The following is a 21,641-nucleotide window of genomic DNA, read 5'->3' as shown; positions in this document are numbered from 1 at the left end:
TAATCTGAACCCAGAATCCAAGCTTCAAATCTTCTGGCTGCTGGTGTGCTTGTTCAGACGTCATTCCTTGTTTGGGTAAGTGACTTGGCAGAGAGATGATGAGTAGAGAGGGTGAGGTGAAGAAACTGGGAGAAGAGACTCTGGATCTCATTCAACACAACTTGCAGTCAGGAGGAAAGGGGGCTCAGTATTTCTAAAAGAAAAAAAAAGTAAGTGATGTATTATTTGAACAAAACATGAGTTCATTTGATGTCATTGCCATTAGACACTTCATCCTTTATCTGCTCATGTTCTTCTCTGATAGTCCAGGGAGAGTATTTAGAATGGTCTCTTTATGCAGGTGGCTCAGCTGGTAAAGAACCTGCTTGTAATGTGGGAGACCGGGGTTCGATCCCTGAGTTGGGAAGATACCCTGGAGAAGGGAAAGGCTACCCACTCCAATATTCTGGCCTGGAGAATTTCATGGACTATATAGTCCATGGGGTCGCAAAGAGTTGGACACAGTTGAGCAACTTTCACTTTTCACTTTATACAGGTATTTAAAAAAATACTTCCCAACTACTACCCCAACTATCTTGGGAATAAACAGTTGAGAGCATGTAGTGACAGAGTTGCCTAGAGCAGTTCTCAAGTTTCTTTTAGTTGAGGGGAGTAAGTTAATTTGTTAGATAGCTTAGTAGGGAGCTAAGCTGTCTAGGTTCAAAACCTGGTTCTGAGGACTTCCCTGGTGGTCCAGTGGTGAAGAATGCTCCCAATGCTGGGGATGTGGGTTCTATCCTTAGTCAGGGATCTAAGATCCCACATACCTTGGGGCAACTAGGTCACATGCCACAACTACACAGGCTGCAAGAAGATCCCACGTGTTGCAATTAAGACCCAATGCAGCCAAAAATAATATTTAAAAGCAAACACACCAATCACCCCTCTCCCCCCAAACCTAGTTGTTTCTAAGCTTTCCTGGCCTCCATTTCCTCATCTGTAAAGTGAGGACAGTGCTTATCACATACGGTTGCTATGAGGATGAATGAGAGAGTCCATGTAAAATACCCAGAATGGAAGCCAGTGGAGAGTTACCATTGTTATCATCCAGGTAATCTGAAGTCCACTGACTTTCCCATTGGCAATGTGCTATAAGTTCTTTAACCTTGGCAGTAAGGTCTTTCATCTTTTTAGGAGCACTGCTGTAGGTCTCCGGGCTGGATGCTTAGCAGGAGCTCTGTGGCTCCTATTGTAACCATGTGCTGTCTTTCCAAAGCACAGTGTCTTTGGTCCACACATATTTGCTGAAATCCAGCCACATCCGAAGAAGCAGGGAGAAGACTTTTTTTTCCCCATTAAAAGGCTCTGTATAGCATTTCTTCTCGGAGAAGGCAATGGCACTCCACTCCAGTACTCTTGCCTGGAGAATCCCATGGACAGAGGAGCCTGGTGGGCTGTAGTCCATGGGGTTGCTAAGAGTCGGACACGACTGAGTGACTTCACTTTCACTTTTCACTTTCATGCACTGGAGAAAGAAATGGCAACCCACTCCAGTACTCTTGCCTGGAGAATCCCAGGGACGGGGGAGCCTGGTGGGCTGCCGTCTATGGGGTTGCACTGAGTCGGACACGCCTGAAGCGACTTAGCAGCAGCAGCAGCATTTGTTATGTGCTAGACACAGTTCTGGGTACTGGGATGACAAATGACGACTGTCCTCTATAATGGTTGTGCATGCCATGGTACAAAACTAGCCAGGACCTGTGCTAGATGTATCTGTGTAGAATGGAGTTTCATTCGTGTTGTAGATCCAAAGTCTGCATTTTACATTTCCATCCCTTGATACAGAAATGGCCCATGAGATGTGATGAAATGTCTTAAAATCCTTCCTTCTTCCTTTAGCAATATTTTTGCCTTTTAAAACCTTTTCAAAGAGGCAAAAGAGTGATATCAGACAGATAATGAACACTCATGAAATCACACTGTATTATCAACAGTTCATATATTTTTTGGATTAAATTGAGAAAATATTTATTATTTTTCCTGAGACGTAGCACAAATTGAAAAATATAAAATGTTCAAGAGACATGTGCAGATAAAAAATACACAATGGCTGAAGAAGAGGTGGAATTAAGAAGTGCTAAAGATAGACTCAATTTAGCAGGCTAAATAATGTCCCCAGAATACGAATTTGAGCTTCCCAGGTGGCTCAGTGTTAAGAATACACCTGCCTGTGCAGGAGACTTGGGTTTGATCCCTGGGTGGAGAAGATCCCCTAGAGAAGGAAATGGGAATCCACTCCAGTATTCTTGGGAATGCCTGGGAAATCCCATGGACAGAAGAGCCTGGTGGGCTTACTGACTCAAAAACAACAACAAAGATATTTTCATGTCCTAGTCCACCATGGAAAGAGGATTTTGTGATTAAGTGAGAGATTTTGAGATGAGATTATATTGGGTTACTTGGGTGGGTCCCAAATGCAATTACATGTATCCTTAGGAGGGCAGAGGGAAATTCAACTGCACACAGAGGAGGTGAAGAGAGGATGGAGCACAGTGTTAAAGATGCTGATCTTGAAGACTGATGTAGCCACAAGTCTAGGAATGCTGGCAGTTGCTAGAAGCTGCAAGAGGCAAGATTCTCCCCTAGGGCCTCTAGAGGGAGAGTAGTCTTGTTGATGTCTTGATTTTGGCTCAGTGATACTGATTTTAGACTTTTGGCCTCTAGAACTGTGAGAGAATGTATTTCTGGTGTTTTAAGCCACCCAGTTTGCAATAATTTGCTGCAAGAGCAACAGGAAACTAAAACACCCATTTAAATGAATGGCAAGGAGGACAACCACTCTTTTCCATTTTCCACCATCTCTTGGCATGTTGCTTCCTAATACACCTTCTGGCTCACTGTGTCACTTTTAACTTATATGTTCCTTTATTTTCTTTTGCACTCTTTTGAATGCCAGATGGCACATAGCTTTTATTTTATTTTATTTTTTAGGTTTATTTGGATACTGGTGTTTTGATTATGGGAAGAATATGGGTGGTGGAGTCTCCCTCACTTATTTATCTGATGAGGTTATTATCTTGATTTGTTCACTATACTAGACTAAGTCGTTAGCATCATCCCTTCACAATAGGATGATAATGCACGTTGACTCATCATGTTTTCTTAAAATTAAACCCTAGTTACATAAACAGATTTGTAGGCTCCTTCAGAAGTTTCCAAAGAGAGACCAACTGCATATAATTTAGTGTGTCTCCTCCTTTGGGTGGGTCCTTTCCACAGGCGCCTTATGCCGCCCATTTCATTTAGATTCTTCCTGATTCCGTTCTCAGGGCTTTATCTTCAAGTCGTCATGGCCTTAAATACTATCCATATGGGATATAACCCACCTTTCTATCTCATCTTCAGCCTGCAGCTTTCTCCCTCACTTCGGACTCCTTGCCGACGACTTCCTGCTAGATGTCCCTCCTCGGATATCTATAATAGACACCTCCGACTCAACTAGGCTCATCTCCATGAGAGCATTCATTCATTATCATCCTGGCTGTCTACTTCCTCATTTGTAAATAGTTAAGTTCCGCAGGACAAGGCCAATGTCATGTCTGTGCATTACTCCCAGCACGTAGCACACTGCTAGCCACATGGCCAGCAGGCAAGAAATACTCTTTTGTAACGAAGGGATAAATAAACCCAGCTGCATCCTCCCCTTGGAGCTGGATCTTTTGGGGGTAGGCTAGACTGGTCCTTTAGACAGGAGTGAAGAAAGGGGTCTATGTTTCCTCATTTGACAGGGACTTAGTGATGAAGCCATTTTCTTTTTCCCTCCAGGTTCTCGTAGTAACTTTCGATTGCGCAGAATCCCAACCCTTTGGTGCAGGCAGACTGGTGGTGGCAAGCCCAGGCCTGGCCGCCGGGGTCCTCGGGGTCCCTGTGAGGACGGCCGCGTGTCGGGACGTGAGCAGTCCCGGTCGTCGTGCCAGCAAGAACCGAAGTCGGGGATCCCGGGCGAACACACCTCGGAGCCAGGGCGGCCCGGGTCGGGGCCCTCCGGGCGTGTGAGGCCGGGGTCGGGGTCCTCCGCTGGAGGCGCGTCGGGGGTCTGCGCAGTCGGGGGTCGCGGCCCTTGGCGACGGCGCGGGTCCCGGAGGTCGCGCGGCCGGCGCCGCCCGACGTCACTTCCGACCGGAGCCAAGATGGCGGTGGCGCGGCCGCGGGCGCCGGGGCGGGCGGAGCGGTGGCGGCGGTTCGGGCGGCGGCTCTCGGCGCTCTGAGACGCGGGGCGCGGCGGGCGCAGCCAGGTAAGAAGCAGCCAGGGCGGGTGGTTTCCGGGACGGCGGCGGGCTCCGCGCCGGGACTCCAGTCTCTGTCCGCGAGGAGCGAGGCGGCGGCGGCGGCGGGAGCGACCCGCCGGGGACTCGGGCGCGCAGGGCCAGGCGGGCCGGCGGGCGCGCCCCCTTCGAGGTCTCAGCGTCCCGCGCTCGCGGGGCCCCCCGCTATGAGGCGCGGCCCGCGGGCGGCCGGAGTCCGTCCCTCCCGCGCCGAGCACCCGGGCCCGGCCTTGGGCCCCGGCGCGGGGAAGTTGTGGGGTCCGCTTTGTCGCCGTTGGCTAGCCGCGCGCCCCGCGGGGAGTACGCGGGTGGGCTGCCGGGCGGCGGCGCCGGGCGGGCGGCTGCGACTCCAGCGGGATCCCGGTCCTGGGCCCGCGAGGGTGCCCACCGGTCCCAGGGCCGTTCCAATTTCAAGTGATCTTGTTCTTCTTTTTGTGTGTTCCAGCCGAACGTGTCTCTCACACTTGCATTCTGAATTTGTTCAGTGTTTCGCGTCTTTGTGTTTCCTAAATCCACAAAGTGTAGTTTAAGCTCGGAAACGTTCTCCCGCGATAATCCCATCACAGACCCACCGGTGTTTTTGTGTTTAACAGACAGCGCATTTCTCTCTTACGCATTTTGTTACCAAAGATGCCCACGAACCTATTTTTGATGGTGGCAGGAGAGACACGAAGTAGACCAAGCAGGTCAGCGTCTTTACCCTCACCTCCGTGGTGGCTCCCGACCCACGCGTAAACCCCTGGCCACCATGTGTCCAGACACGAGCTTCGGAAACAATCCCACGTCGACCCGGAGAGTCCACAGTACCTCCACTACGCAGCTGTAATTTCCCCAGAGAAAGGACACGCATGCTGGCCCCTCATCTTCCATTGAGCGTTGTGTTGGGGTTTTGGTTTTATTTCAGAACGCGTTTTGGTGAATCCCAGTTAAGTCTTTTAAATCCCTCTGATCAGACACTAAAATGGCCCTACCCAGAAGGCGATTAAAATATTAAAGTTTTTGTTTACTACAGGATTATTGTTAAAAGCAGTCACAGTCTTTTAACAACAAACAGACCCTTTCAGTGGTTCTCTTAAGATACCAGACTTCATCTCGATTTGATCAGTTGCATGGAAGTATGTTGGGGAAATGTAGGCCTTTAAACATTTTTTTTAAAAACATGTTATGAAATGTGCTGTACAGATATTAAGGAGGAGGAACTGAGAGACATATTGTATATGCCTTTTTAGTAGGGTCTTGTTTTTGAGGTGGCATGCAGCTGCCCTTTCATTCTCCTGTAGGGTTCCTTACAAACACTCATTTGCCCACATTGTTTACACATAGAATCTCAGTATAGCCTTGAGAGAATCTTTAAAGATAGTCCAGCTCCCTCATTTCAAGCATTGGAAACTGAGACTGAAATTCATAGTGGGACTGACGTTTGTCCACAGCTTCTAGTATTCCAGGGCTCTTTTTACACATCTAATTCGGTTTGGTTTAAATAAGTTAATATATTTGAAGTGCTTAGAAAATCACCACGTGCATAATCAAAGCGCTCAGTAGAGGTTCGTTTTTGTTGATTCTGAAGATGGTTTTTTTTTCATTGAAAAGTCGGCAGGTTCACATTTGTTTTTTCTCATTTTGTGGACAGTTCCTGAAACAATTGGGCGTAAATCTGTAATAACGTGTTAGTTTTGTAAGTACAAAACGGAACAAAAGATTCTCACTCTAGGAGAGTTTGAAAATGGAGAAAAACACAAAGAAGGAATAGAAATAGACCATTCCCTTCCCAGTCAGATAACCACTGTGAACATTTTGGCAGACCTCCTCCTTACTGTCTCTCGGTGTGCGTGTGTATATTTTCTTTCCTTGTTTATATTTATTCGCTTCTATATGTTTGCACTTTGTACGGGATAGATATCATATGCTATATATTGTTTATAATCTCTTCTTTTATGATATTGTGAGCATATATCCATGCCACTAAATCTTCAATGTGATTTTTAATGGCCACATTGTATAGGGTGGTCTATAATTTATTTATCAATTCCGTATTGATCAATAAGGTTTCAACAGCTTGAGATTTTCTTTCTTTAAGATTTGTTTAAAAGTTTTTTCTATTGTGGATTTTCAAGCCCTGTCATCTTTTAAGATACGTGAAAAATATAAATTCTGTTTTTTAGCCTCTAAAGACTCATTTTTCCTGCCAGTGCAGTTTGAAGAAATAGCGCTCCATTTCAGCTCCGTTTTATTCTCCTTCATCTGGGTCTGTGCAGTTAGAGACATATATCTGCACGAATATTCTTTTGATGATTATTTTACCTTAGATGTTTGTTTATTCATGGAACTGTTTAAGCTGCCCATCTCTTTTCAAGTTCCAGATCTGATTTACAAACCTTTTAAATCATAGACTTTCCGGGATGGAAAGCACCTTAGGTTATTTACTATTTTCATGTCTTCTGACTTGCTTTTCATGCTATTTTTAATCCTCGAGCAGTAGAAAAAAAAAAGCCCGTGGGCTGCCTTAGAAAACTCCGTAGTGGGGAGCAAAGAGGGAGTAGGTGGACAGTGGGGGGGAAATTGTCAAGCTTGTGTGGCAACATGTAGATCCAGGGAGTTTCCAGGTGATGGGGACGTTACCCGTGGGTGACTGCTGATCCTGCTGACATCTGTCCAGGGCTGTGCAGTTTGCCTAGAGCTCATCAGCTATGCCTTCGCTCCTCCGAGCGTTTGCTTAGAGGTCTGGGATACTGTTCTGGCCCTCTCCTTTTGAAATTAGATGCTTATACTTATAGCCAATAATATCATCTTCATAGGGTGACTGAAAGTAGTACTTAGATCTCATTGAAACAAGGTTTCTTAACCTCAACATGGTTGTGGGGCGGGATCATTCTTTGTCGTGGGAACTGTCCTGTACCCTGTAGGATATCTGGCAGCGTCCCTGACCTTTGCCCACCAGATGCCAGTGGCACCCCCGCCGCCCAAGTTGTGATAATCCATAAACCCTCCAGACATTGCAAGATGTCCCTTTAGAGCTACCCCAGTTTTTAGCCACTGCTTTAAAGGAAGGCCCATCTCACTGGATGGTTGAATCATAGAAGCGGTTTATGGAATCTCTTTAGTCAAAGAACTGTAAGAATATATGCCACTGGTTTATGTGAAGTTCCCCTTGAAGCCAGGGAACAGGCTTGTTACTGGTGGAAATTCTTTTCCTGAGATTGGCTTTATGACTTTGTCCATTTAATTTTTTTTAAAAAATCTTTTGGCCGTGCTGCATGGCATGTAGGATCCTTATTCCTCCGTGAGGGATCAAACCCGTGCCTCCTACATTGGCAATGCACAGTCTTAACCATTGTACCACTAGGGCACTCCCAATTTTATGACTTTGTTGAATGGTCACTTTCGGCAGTTTTGCTTTGGTGCCCCTTTCATGGCAAGAGATAAAGGAACTTGAGGTAACACAGAAACTATGAAGTTTTCCTGATATAGGATCAGCATTCCCAGTATGTAGCTTAAATGATTATGAACTTTAAATTTTCATAGACTTGAAACATGGTGAATAATTTAAGCTTGTGCTCTGTTATACTGAATAGCACAAAAACAGTGGTCTTTTCTTCTAGAAAATGGAACTTTGTGAAGCAGCCCCTTGAATATTGCAGGAAAAAGCCTAACTAATTTTTTCTAAAATTTCCTTTTTTTAAAAAGAACAAAACAAAAAAACAATTCAGGGTTATGAACTGAAAGTGAAAAATTTGTCCTGAAGAAATAAAATTGATTTTTGCAGTGTTTAGCTAAGTTTATTACTTTATAACTTAAAGATAGGTTATTGATATTTGTGACAAACCTGCACCTTCCCCTGGGGGGAAAAACGTAAGTTGTCAGATCTTTATTTGAATTCTTTAAAAGAATAGATAGTATAGATTGAATTTTTATCGTGGCATAAGTAACCTTTAATAAGTTGTAATAATAGTAATAATAATAATAGTGTTAGAACTCACTGAAAAAAAGAGAGGCGCTCTTGAACCACATTTGGTAATGGAGTTGTTTTCTGAATGACAGAATGTCTGAATGTACAGAATCACATTCATTCACTGGAATGAATGCTTATGTCATTTAACTATTCTTTCTTAAAGAGAATGCCTTTCTTTCCCTACCTCCACTTCCCTGAAGCATGAATTAGAGTTATTGTATGTAATAAATCTGGTTCATTTGGAGTGAAATATGCTTATAATATTTTTCTCAGTACAGTATAATGTTTTTTCTTAGAGTCTTGGTTCATGTCATCTACTCTGTTTTCATTTATTAGTCCTTTGGAACATGCAACTGAATACTTATATATTTGCCAGCCATTTCAGTGAAAAGGATATTTTGTACCTCTTGCAATAAATCATATGATAGGCTTTGCTTTGAAAGAGCTAAATTATTTCTTGGCATAGCTTGCCTGAAATATGGAAAGCAAAATGCAACTGTTAGTTTGATTACAATGGGCAGCCTGTCTGGAAATTGGTAACACCTACAGATTTTACATGTGCTTGTATGTAGTTCCACTAAGACTATGTTAAATTCTGGTGGGAAAATTCTGTGGCATTTTCAAGTAATTTAAATGATGCCATCAATATTTGAAAAGAGTTGTGAGATTCACCAGCTCTTATTATATACAAGTATGAATGCTGCCCATTTCATAAGGTCTTTTTAAGACCACGTAAATTAAGCATACATTGGAGGATCATTATGAAAACTAGATCCTAAATATTTCCCAGTCCATGAGCTTTATTCTCGGGACTTTGCCATCATCCTGAAAGGCCTAATATTAAAGTACCTAAAAGAAGGAATTTTAAAAAGGAAGGAGTCTTAGGACAGATGTGTGAAGCTCTGCTACCTGAGGTTGTTGAGCAGCTCAGTCGCCTTGATTTGGGAGATGAATTTTGTGTCAGTGCAGTTCTCTGATAATAGAGTGCTGCCTCGATATACAGAACGAACTATATCCCAGCTATGTTCAGGGGCGGCATTATTTCTGGCAGTGGGAGGGGTAGGACAGTTACCCTCTCTCTCCTCTTTGTATTTGAAAAGTGAGTACAGTGATTACCTCCATCTTTTATCCGGATATTTTAAGATGAACAGATGAACATGTGAGCAAGCAATTTGAGATTCTTTAGGTTTTTCAAAAACAATACTAGCATTTTGCTTAATTTTTTTTTTAAAATAGGTATTGAGGGATGTTGTTCTTTAGTCTCTAAGTCACTTCTGACTCTTTTGCAACGTGTGGACTGTAGCCCGCCAGGCCCCTCTGTCCATGGCATTTCCCAGGCGAGAACCCTGGAGTGGGTTGCCATTTCCTTGTCCAGGGAGTGTTCCCCACCCAGGAATCCAGCCCACATCTCCTGCATTGGCAGGCGGATTCTTTACCACTGAACCACCAGGGAAGCCCATTAAAGGCTAATGTGGCACAAGGATTTCTTGGAAGAGAAATCCTTCCAGGTTATTTCTGAGTCCTAAAGTTTTTTTGCTTATCCCATCCTCCCTCTACTGAACATGGTGAAAGGGGAAACTTTTTTCCTACTTTCCTCCATGCCTTTCACAAAGCCCAGTCCTTTGTCTTCTATACTCTTGCTGGGTATTTTTTCCCTTGGGATTTCCTCTGTCTCTGGGTCTTCCCCTGGTGGCTCAGAAGGTAAAGAATCTGCCTGCAATGCAGGAGACCCAGGTTCAATCCCTGGGTCAGGAAGATCCCCTGGAGAAGGGAATAGCTACCCACTGCAGTATTCCTGCCTGGAGAATTCTATGGACAGAGGAGCCTGGAGGGCAGCACGACTCAGCGACTAGACTAACACACTTTCCTCTGTCCCTAGGCACCCCCTTGTGGCTGAAGACTTCTAAATCTCAGTCCCCCTCCTTGAAGACAGTCTGTGCTGGGACTTTTTTCCCCATTTAATGGATGCGGTTTTCCATGGCTGTCTGGCCCCTCTTCTCAGAGTCTCTAAAATGGAACTTACCACCTTCCACTTAAACGCTACCTGTAGTCCTGGCTTATCTGTCTTTAAAATACACTCATTCTTCGTGTCAGTCACATTCCAGATTTTGTTGAGCTCATCTTCACCATCTCTTTTTACCTCCTGTTAGGTTTGAAAACACATTCTGTTCATTCTTCCTCTGCAGTGTTACTCACATTTTTCATTTCTTTTCTGCTATCATGAGGGTTTCAAAGGTTTATTGCTTATCATCCAGATTCTTAGCCGGCTTGCCTGGCCCCAGTCTTTCTGGCTGCCCTTTCCTCTCCTTCCTCTTCACTCTTAACCTGTCAGTTTAACCTTCCTATATTGTTAGGCCTCACTTGGTTTGTGGCAGTTCTCAAACTTTTCTGGGGCGTGTTACCCATCCCAGGGCAAAGCTGCCCTCCTGATGGGCAGCCCTGGAAGCAGGCTGTTTCCCTGGGCTCCTCCTGCCCACACGTGTTCACTGGCTCTGTTTTTAAGAAAATCCTTGTTTCCATCTTTCTCTAAAGACCCTCCGGATTTGTGTCAGGAGGGGACTGGGTGGATACTGACTTCTTCACTATCTTTGAGGAACATTTCCTACATATCAGGTTTACTATTAACCTGGAACTCAGACACCACCTTTTATGCTGGGAAAGATTGAAGGCAGGAGGAGAAGGGGACGCAGAGGACGAGATGGTTGGATGGCATTACTGACTCAGTGGACATGATTTGAGCAAACTCCGGGAGATGGTGTAGGACAGGGAAGCCTGGCGTGCTGGCGTCCATGGGGTCACAAAGAGTCAGACAGGACTGAGCGACTGAACAACAACAACAGATGCCCCAAGAACTGTTGCGTCTGCAGTGGGACAAAGCTGTGGGCTCGGCACACACCCCGACTTGAGGGGCACTGCCTGGCTTACTCCAGCTGATGGCACCAAGAGGTGGTCCTTCATCCTCTGTGTCATATGTTGAGTCATTCCTCTTTACCTTGAAATCAGAACCACTAATTATTTATTTTGAGAAAATGTGTTGTTCAGTTACTGAGTCGTGGAGAAGTTGAGGAAACATACTTTCCTTTAAACAATAAAAATTCATATATGTATAAGGACTTCTTTTTTTTTTTAATTTATTTATTTTAATTGGAGGCTAATTACTTTACGATAATGTATTGGTTTTGCCATACATCGACATGAATCCACCATGGGTGTACACGTGTTCCCCATCTTGAACCCCCCTCCCACCTCCCTCCCCATACTGTCCCTCTGGGTCATCCCAGTGCACCAGCCCTGAGCATCCTGTCTATCGAACCTGGACTGGCGATCTGTTTCACATATGATAATATGCATGTTTCAATGCCATTCTCCCAAATCATCCCACCCTCACCCTCTCCCACAGAGTCCAAAAGGCTGTTCTATACAAACATTACTTTGCAAACAGTTTTTGTTGTTTAGTTGCTAAGTTGTGTCCAACTCTTTTGGGACCCCGTGAACTGTAGCCTGCCAGGCTCCTCTGTGGGATTTCTCAGGCAAAAATACTGGAGTGGGTTGCCATTTCCTTCTTCAGGGGATCTTCCCAACCCAGGAATCAAACCCAGGTCTCCTGCATTGGCAGGAGGATTCTTTACCACTGAGCCACCGGGGAAGCCCCTGCAAACTGTAGGTGTTGCTGTTACTTTAAAATGCTGTTGAGACTAGAAATAGTTACATATTTAGAGGATAGACTCCAAACTTCAGGTCTCATTTAAAGTAGAAGAGTTGCTCCCTACCAAAATAATAATAAACTCCTGGGAGAAAATCTCAAGAAATGCACTGACTGTTGACCCTGGCATATTAGCAAAATATAGTTGTTACTCTTATCTGGTGTAACTTGTAATTTTGCTATAGGTTGTTCACTTACGAGTTTCAGAAGTCTCCTTGTCATTTATGTGTAGTTTGTGGAGGGTGAGTTTTCCTATATACTTTATTGTATAGGAGAAACCAGAAAGCCTCTGAGCAGCCGCTTGTAAGATGGCTATATTGACGCTCAGGTTTGAAAAGATGCATATTGAGTGGTAAGACCATTTCCTCACAGTACTGAAGCTTTCGTCCCCTTTACAGAAAATTCACAAGTATTTTGCAGGGTTCCTGAAAGTCCCTTAATTTTTAATGTTTAATCACATCAGTTACATCTGCTTTGGGAACTCCAGTGGAAGAATAGTAACTCAAAGGGGTTAATTGAGAGTACATTTTATTTGGGGAATTGTGAAGTGAGCTGTCATGGGGCAACTCCTTGTAGAAAGTCTGTGTTTGAGTTGGAAGCTTGGATGTGAGAAAAGAATCAGCTTAATTTTCCTTGTATAATAATTTAAAGTTTTTAATGCAACTAACATGGGAAGATGTTACAAAAGCATCATTTTATAGGAAATTCTTGGAGTTTAATGCTGTTTTGCAGAATATATGGAGAATACATAGTCAACAGTTGGTTAGTTATAATTTTCAGCAGAGAGATGGGAATTATAATAATGATCTTGAATCTGTGCATAGTTCTCATCAGACAGCAGGGACTGGCTAGAAAGCACTTGTAGAATTTTTGTAGAAACCCAAAACAAAACCTAAAAGTTTTGATGTAGTAAATTATATGTTCAGCATAATAAAATGACGTAGGTGTATACATTTAATCAGAATTATAAGAAAGTGAAAGTTGCTCAGTCATGTCCGACTCTTCGCTACTGCATGCACTGTACAATCCGTGGAATTCTCCAGGCCAGGATACTGGAGTGGGTAGCCTTTCCCTTCTCCAGGGGATCTTCCCAACCCAGGGATCGAACCCAGGTCTCCCACATTGCAGGTGGATTCTTTACCAGCTGAGCCACCAGGGAAGCCCTTTCACTTTCACTTTAGAGTAAGAGAGTGTGTGTGATAGCCGTCCCTAACATCACCAGGTAAATGATAAATAATCAGCACTTGCTGTACATTTATTGTTAGCTCTTTATTAGTGAATGCTTGGAGAGGTGTTTCTTGAAAATTTTCCCTTATATTAAAAAATTTTTTTTTTCAAGTAATGGAGAGATATTCTAGGGGAAGAAAAGGCCCCTAGACTGCCATAATCTAAATTTGCATTCATATTACTCTCCTAGTTATCTGCTGGTCTCTTATTAAACATTCTGCTATGGTGTTGTTTAACTTAGAGATATTTCAGACAAAAGTGATCAACCTCATCCCATCAGAGCTCTGTGGCTCTGAAGCCATTCGAAACAGCAGACCTCGTCTTCCTCTCACTTTTAGGGGAACTGCGTTGTCAATGTCAAGTTCTCCTGTGTTGTGTTAGTTGCTCAGTCGTGTCTGACTCTTTGCTCTCTGTGGACTGTAGCCCACCAGGCTCCAGTGTTCCTGTACTTTCCCAGGCGAGAATACTGGAGTGGGTTGCCATTGCCTTCTCCAGGGGATCTTCCCAAACCAGGAATTGAACCCAGGTCTCTTGCATTGTCGGCAGATTCTTCACCATCTGAGCTACCAGGGAGCCCGTCAAGTTCTACCTGGAGTAAATTCTCTAAACTCTGCCTCCTTATTTAGGTTGGTGTCAAGACACTCTGCTCTATGAATTTGGGGAATCAGGCCCTGGGATATTTGTCTGTGGTTTTCAGGGTATCACTGAGGAAACCAATTTATTGAAATAGGATAAATTACTGATTTATTTGTGAGCATTAAGTTCTTTATATCTCTTAATACATACTTGAGTTTGGGAAATTCCTCTCTTGATGTGCTGTTATACTGTTGCTTTTGCCTTGGCTAGAAGTCATTCTGGAGGGCGAGAGGCATGAGGAGTTTTAAGCTGTAAGAGTTCATATTGTCCGATTTACCAAAGGGTTATTACCTGATAGCTCAGTTGGTAAATAATCCACCTGAAATGCAGGAGACCCTGGTTCGATTCCTGGATCTGGAAGATCCTCTGGAGAAGGGAAAGGCTACCCATTGCAGTATTCTTGGGCTTCCCTGGTGGCTCAGCTGGTAAAGAATCCGCCTGCACTGCGGGAAACCTGAGTTTGATTCCTGGGTTGGGAACATCCCCTGGAGAAGGGAAAGACTACCCACTGTAGTATTCTGGCCTGGAGAATTCCATGGATTGTATAGTCCATGAGGTCACAAAGAGTTGGACACGACTGAGTGACTTTAACTTCACTCACCAAAGGGTTGCCAAATCTTTGCTGTATTCTCAAATCTGTTTTTTTCTCTTCACACACACACACCCCCTAATGAAAGTGATAGACATACCAGTTTTGATTTTTCACTTTAGCTTATTTAGTTTGGTGACATAGCCTGTAGTTTTAAAGGAAAGTTGGGGGTATATTTTTCAGTGTGAAACTAAATGTTCTGGATGATTATTTCAGTGATATTTTATGTATAATTTTAGAAAAGGAAACTGAATGACTTCATTTAGCAAATTCCTAGGCAGATTCAGCATTTATGAATTATGTGATTCTTCTTAATCCCCAAGATTGGATGCTAGATGTTTTCATTTTGATAGCTGGAGTTTATAGATTGTAACTTGGTGATTCCATTCTTCTGGTAGGAATTGTGAATGGTAGTTTTTGATAGTGCATTAGCTGTGTTTGTTAATGAAAACTGCCTGCTGTTGGCAGGCAAAGTTGGCATGCTTTGGATATTTTAATTATTTTTCTAAAAGTTTCTGGGGACTGCAAGAATCTTTGGTCAGAGAAAGTTAAGATTTACAGTGTAAATCTGCAAATCTACTCTGCTAAAAGGTTGATCATCTCGGTGTTTGCCACAGTGATATTCATTTACCATGAGAGATCTACTTTATGTAGTGATTAGTTTTAGAATTATTTTTCTTTTCTTATGTAGGTCATAAACATTCCAAGACTTCTTTTACACAGTGATATTTTTAAAACTTTTTGTTTTGGTCCATGTTTTCAATGTATTTTTGATTTTTAAAATTTTGCTGCAGTCATGCCAGTTATCTTATTTCTGTTTTACTATTTGTCCAGTTAGTTAGTTTCTTCTCAGTCTTGATCTTGTTGTTGTTCAGTCACTAGGTTGTGTCTGACCGTCTTGGACTGTAGCATGCCAGGCTTCCCTGTCCTTCACTATCTCCTGGAGTTTGCTCATATTCATGTCCATTGAGTCAATGATACCATCCAATCATCTCATCCTCTCTCGCCCCCTTCTCTTCCTGCCTCAATCTTTCCCAGCATCAGGATCTTTATGAGTCAGCTCTTCCCATCAAGTGGCCAAAATACTGGAGATTCAGCTTCAGTCCTTCCAATGAACACCCAGGACTGATCTCCTTTAGGATGGACTGGTTGGATCTCCTTGCAGTCCAAGGGACTCTCAAGAGTCTTCTCCAACACCACAGCTCAAAAGCATCAATTCTTCAGCGTCAGCTTTATTTATGGTCCAACTCTCACATCCATACATGACTACTGGAAGAACCATAGCTTTGACTAGACAGACTTTTTAATATGCTGTCTAGGTTGGTCATAACTGGTTAGTTGCTGTCATGTGAAATGAGCACAATTGTATGGTAGTTTGAACATTTTTTGGCATTTTCTTTCTTTGAGATTGGAATAAAGACTGATCTTTTCCAATCTTTATGTTACAATGTGGAATTTGTAATCTAAGAAAATAATTATAACATTAGTGGCCTCTAAGCGAATAGTTTATTTTCCAAATAGCACCGCCCCAAAACCTAAATTGAGTCAAAAGAAAAGACCCTTATGCTGGGAAAAATTGAAGGCAGGAGGAGAAGGGGATGACAGAGAATGAGATGGTTGGATGGCATCGCTAACTTGATGGACATGAGTTTGAGCAAGCTCCAGGAGTTGCCAGGTGTGTTGCAGTTCATGGAGTTGCAAAGAGTTGGACAGGACTGAGTGACTGAACTGAACTGAATATCAGTAACTTTCCAGGTGGTGCTAGTGGTAAAGAGCCCTCCTGCAATGTAGGAGACATAAGAGACACCGTTTCAGTCCCTGGGTAGGGAACGTCCCCTGGAGGAGGGCATGACAACCCACTTCGGTGTTCTTGCCTGGAGAATCCCATTGGCAGAGGAGCCTGGCAGGCTATAAAGTGGGATCGCAAAGAGTCGGACACAACTGAAGTGACTTAGCGTGCACATAGTGAATGTGCAAATCAAATATTTATTTTCCTAATTCTTTGCCCTTCCTCTCAGACTTAGACTAGTCTTAAAGAATCTGCTATTGCTTTTTCTTTAAAGGCTTTTCATATTGTTTTGTAGGCTTCACAAGTCTACAAAGGACAGATACGACAGTTTGATGTGTTATATGTATTGCATTAATGTTAGTCTGTGTCTGTCTTTTGTTTGATCTGCCTTATCTCAGATGATGTGATAGAAGTATGGCTGGGCCTGCAGGGATGGTCTGACCCTGAAACTGCCTGTTTGTATGGGGTTTTCTGCATATTTCTAGATTTTCTGGTCTCTGGCTGCCGTGTCAGATGACATCAGCTTAATAGTTGTTCAGATTGTCTTGACCTTCTAAGGGACCAGTATTTGAATAAAGACCCTCCTAATTATTTTATTGTTGCTGTATTCATATTGATCATACTGATATAGTTAAATCATCTTTATGATATTACTAAATTAAATATTTGTACAGATGATTTGTCCTAGAATTTGGAAGCAGTATCTTGAAAAGTTAAGTACATGTATGTTATTAAAACCTTGGATCAGTAAAATCAAGATCAAACTTTTAGTTTTCTAAGAGTATGTGCTGTTAGTGAGGTATATTTGGTGATAGAAATGCACATGCTCTAAATTTGTGAATCTGTCTAATGTAGTTTATCTGAAAGACATCAGCAGGTAGAATGGAAGGAAATGTAGACATTTTAAAGAAGGTTTGGTCAGGCATAGAAATCCAAACAAGAAACTAAGAATCTATGGTCAGAAAAGTCCAGGATTTTAAGTTTTTCATTATTTGCCACTGGAAAATTGGAGGAACTTAATTATTAAGCATTTTATTTAAAGTTTGATAGACTTCCTCAGTTTCAGTGGTAGGTGTGAAAAGATTCCTCTCGGCCGTTACACTGGTATGATTGATACTTCAAGTTACCATGTTTGATAAAACACAGACCCTGAGATAACTGTGTTAGAAAGGTGGGTATATAAATCAGTGCTGTTAAAGTCAACACTGAATGTAAAAGTTACGTAGAACTGCCATGCACTTCCATAGGGGTTTTGCAATCCTGGAGGAATCTTAAGGAAGTTATTCCAATAACAAAGTTTAGAATCTATAGTTGTTTTAAAATGTATTATCATAGTGCAGCTAGTACGTGATTACTACAGTTCAGAGGTTCTCCACCAGAAGGGGATCTGGGGATATGTGTGTGGGTAGTTTTGGTTGACAAGATGCTCAGAGGGAGCTGCTGGCATTGATTTCACAGTGCAGAGCTAAGTGGCCTTAATGAAAGGGACAGTCCCGCACTGGAGTGAGTACTCAGCTCAAAATGCAATGGTCCTGTGTTGAGAGACACTGCCAAAATCTTAATTCTTTTCTTGTAACATCTCTTGTTTTTAGTATAGTTTAATATCCTAATTTAAAATATAATTTGAGAAGTCTATGTTAGATTTGTGATGTTTTTGATTATTGTAAAATATTTTAGATATATAATCTGATAATATTGTGAGTCAAGAGAGAGAAAGGAAAAAAAAAGAGGGTCTTGTTTTTAGCAATTAGGATTAGAAGTGATAGAGAGGAGGGTCCAAGCATACAGCATCAAGAATAAATAGTGAGCCTTTAAAGATGTTAAGGTCCTTCTAGTTTTTGGAAAGAAATGATGTTGTTGCTGCTGTTTAGTTGCTAAGTTGTGTCTGACTCTTTGCGACCCCATGAACTGTAGCCCACCAGGCTCCTCTGTTCATGGGATTTCCCAGGTAAGAATACTGGAGTGGGTTGCCATTTCCTTCTCCAGGGGATCTTCCCGACCCAGGGATCAAACCCGCGTCTCCTGCATTGGTAGGCTGGTTCTTTACCATTGAGCCACCAGGGAAGCCTGAAGAAAGGATACTGCTGCTGCTGCTAAGTTGCTTTAGTCGTGTCCGACTCTGTGTGACCCCATAGACGGCAGCCCACCAGGCTCCTCCGTCCCTGGGATTCTCCAGGCAAGAACACTGGAGTGGGTTGCCATTTCCTTCTCCAGTGCATGAAAGTGAAAAGTGAAAGTGAAGCCCCTCAGTTGTGTCTGACTCTTAGTGACCCCATGGACTGCAGCCCATCAGTCTCCTCCATCCATGGGATTTTCCAGGCAAGAGTACTGGAGTGGGTTGCCATTGCCTTCTCTGGAAGAAAGGATGAATGCCGTCTAATTTGGACAGAGAGGAAACAGACAGTGTAGAAAGTCAGATTATTATTAACTCATGTAACAATCTGAATTACAAGTTTTTCATTAAAAAATTGAGATTCATGGAAATAAATGAAAGAGTAAGATGTTTTAAGTACTTTAATATTTTAGCTCTTCATTTTTAGATGTCACAGTATCTGAGTTGTTTGGTTTGTGCCTGTGAGCTGGCAACTATGGAAGGGGAGGAAAAGGGAGGGAAAATTTATTAAATAAAGAGGGAAAATAAGTGAAAAGCAGATGGAAAGAAGGAGATAGCATCTCAGAAAATGGCTGCTCTATCCTTCCATGTCCTTAGGGTGAAAACCCTGGTGTCATCTTTGACTTCCTCTTTTTTTTTTCTTCCCATACATAGCATCAAATCTGGCAGCAAATCCTGGGGACTCTATTTTAAAAATAGATCAGGATTTGCTGACTTGTCCCATCTCTCCTATGTGGGCCAAGGCCCCATCATCTCTTGCCTAAATGGGGACATTAGCCTCCTAAGAGGTCTGCTTGCTTCCACCCTACTCCCTTACAGTCTCCTTTTAAATCTAAGTCACGCTAGGTCGCTTCTGCCACCGTAAGCCTCCCAGTGGCTTTCCATCTCTGGATGAAAAAGCTGTAGCCATTCTGGTGAACAGTGCTTACCTTGCAAAGTTTATGCTTAAATCTGTCTCTCCTGTTCTCCACCCCACTCTGTACCATTGTGTCCTGCACTTGGCCTCTTGTCTGCTGTGTACAGTCTTACTTCTTATGATGCTTCTCCTCCATCCCTTGTTGACTCTCAGCTCCTCACTTTCTGCTTTCTCAGTGAGGCCTTCTCTGACCATGTGATGGATTAACTGGCCGGTGTTGCGATAGAGATGATAATTCCTGTCTCCCTCTCCAGGTGCCTGTTTTTCTCAAAAGTACTTTGATTATCTGACATACTACACATTTTGCTTGCTTATTTGTTAGAGGGCAGGGATCTGCTCACTGCTCAAAAGTAGAGCTTGGGATATAGTAGGTGCAAGGTGAGGCAGGAATAAAAAAGCTGGTGAAATATGGTTCAGAAGCCATAGCGGAAACAAAAGTTACCGAGTAATTTTAGCTTCCTTGATTCTTTGTCATTAGTTGAGAAACTAACCTTGTGAAAATTAACTGAGCTGGTTTGTGACGGTAGCCCAGAGCCTGGTTGTCTTAGAGGAAGCTTCCTAATGATAATCAATGATTCTTGGAAGAAGGAAAAGACAGAGCAAAGGAAATGGTAAAACATCTTTCCAAAGATCTTTCTTATTAAAACATTTGCATTTTACTACAGGGGTATTTTCCTTCCCCCGGAAAGCTAGTCTTCATGGCCAGTGTTGGTAAATCCATTTATAAAAGTGTAGTGAGAGGGTAGATGAAATCCCTGCCATTTCTTTCACTCCTGGGTGCCTCAGGTGTCACCAGGGCCCTCCTGGTGGAACTGTATAGCCATAATAGAAAAGGCTTAATTTCAGTGAAGAATATGTATGCTAAGGAAGGACATGTTAAATGTATGTGAGAAAGATGCTGAATATTATAAAGTTAAAGGAATGAACTTCATGGGTTAATTACCAGTTTTCTGAAATCATATTCACTGCGTATTTACTTCTGCAGAGTGTGTATTGATTTGGCTAGCACTGAGCTTTCTAACAAATTGCAAGTTGTCAAATACATTACCTGTGCCAGTTATGAATAAAAACTAGTTCAGGTGACTAGGCCTTAACTTAAATAGAGTGCCTTTGACTGTTAAAGGTATTCAGGTGAGTGTGGTTAAAGACCTCAAGGAGAAAAATCTGAAATAATCCTTATTAGTGAAACCGGGAGAAATGTCAAAGCACTGTTCTTGGTGATAGGGGCCAGGCAGTATGTTTTAGGATGAAGAATGTCCCTAAGTTATAATTTCCTGGGGTATTAGCAGTTAGAACATGAAGTGCAACATGAGTCTTGTGCGTCTAGGAAAGAAACATGAATGTAGGTAAATCCGTGAAGAAATAGAATTCTATTTAATGATGTGTATATATGCATGATGAAAACAAGAATATTACAGTGGCAGTGCTACTTTCATGATTTCCATAGATTATGAATGACTCCTAAGAGAGAAGGTTGCAGAAAGGACCATCTTCAGAGATTGTTCTTTAGAAACAAGGATGTCATTTGCATTTGCAAGAAATAATTCTGTCTTCCCATTCCTATACTATGAATAAATTGAAGAAAAATTTTAAAGGAGTAATTGTAGTTCTTTCCAAACAGCTTTTACTAAAATATTTGCATTTTACTACAAGGTTTCCATTCTTCTTCTCAAAGAGAAATCTCCATGGAAATGTTAGTAAACTCACCCTTTCTGCTTCAGGAACTTGAAAAACAAAATAATGTATAGGGGTCTAATTGTGTTTGTATTCAACACAGTATTGATGTAAGTCAAAGAAGAACCTTTACATTGCTTAATAAATTACTCAGCACTGCTTTGTGTTTCTGCTAACAAAGCTAATTTATTTCTTCTGAGGTATGCTTCAGTTCCAAAGCAAAAATCTGATGTCGTTCTAATGAGTCTGCTTTCAATTGTAGAGTACAATGAAGCCCCAGTAAAGGATAGTAAGACATCTATTTTATTGTAGATAATAAATCTGCAAAGTAAGTTCTTAGCGTAGATTGAAGTTGATCTAGCACGGAGTTGCTTTATGAATAGTCCTTTGAGCAGACTCTACAGTTCTGTATGTGGTTTTAAATCACTGTAAATTTGTAGGCAGGTACATATCACAATTGTCTGTTTTTCTTTTTAGGGCTCATGTAATCAAAGAAGTTTCTTTGTTGTGTGTATCTTTTCAGAACACAACAGGAATTGAAAATGAATCAGGTGAGTTTAAAAATAAGAATTTATACGAATACATTATCTAGATGTTAGACCAGTTCTTAATTTTTAAAAGATAGTAACACACACCTTCATTCCTCCTAGATTTTCCTTTCTGTTGCTTAATACCATTCATTAGTTCGTCATTTTCATAGTGTGTGTTTGTTCATGGAATGGAGTGTGCATTGTCTTGGCG

The 21,641-nt window shown here is 42.3% G+C and overlaps 1 protein-coding gene across 1 annotated transcript in view; it reads left to right on the top strand.

Annotated features, from left to right (window-relative positions):
* Positions 1-5,052: 5,052 nt before the first annotated feature.
* LOC138090261 (PR domain zinc finger protein 2-like) overlaps positions 5,053-21,641 on the top strand; it is a 129,032-nt gene continuing 112,443 nt past the window's right edge. The window contains exon 1 of the mRNA XM_068985764.1: positions 5,053-5,107. Coding sequence (XP_068841865.1) covers positions 5,053-5,107 — 55 coding nt within the window. The remainder of the gene's footprint in view (positions 5,108-21,641) is intronic.

This window comes from Capricornis sumatraensis, chromosome 14 (genome assembly GCF_032405125.1).
Source record: "Capricornis sumatraensis isolate serow.1 chromosome 14, serow.2, whole genome shotgun sequence".
Lineage (NCBI taxonomy): Eukaryota > Metazoa > Chordata > Mammalia > Artiodactyla > Bovidae > Capricornis > Capricornis sumatraensis.
The sequence above is the reverse complement of the archived record's forward strand: the minus strand, read 5'-3'. Positions and strand labels throughout refer to the sequence as shown.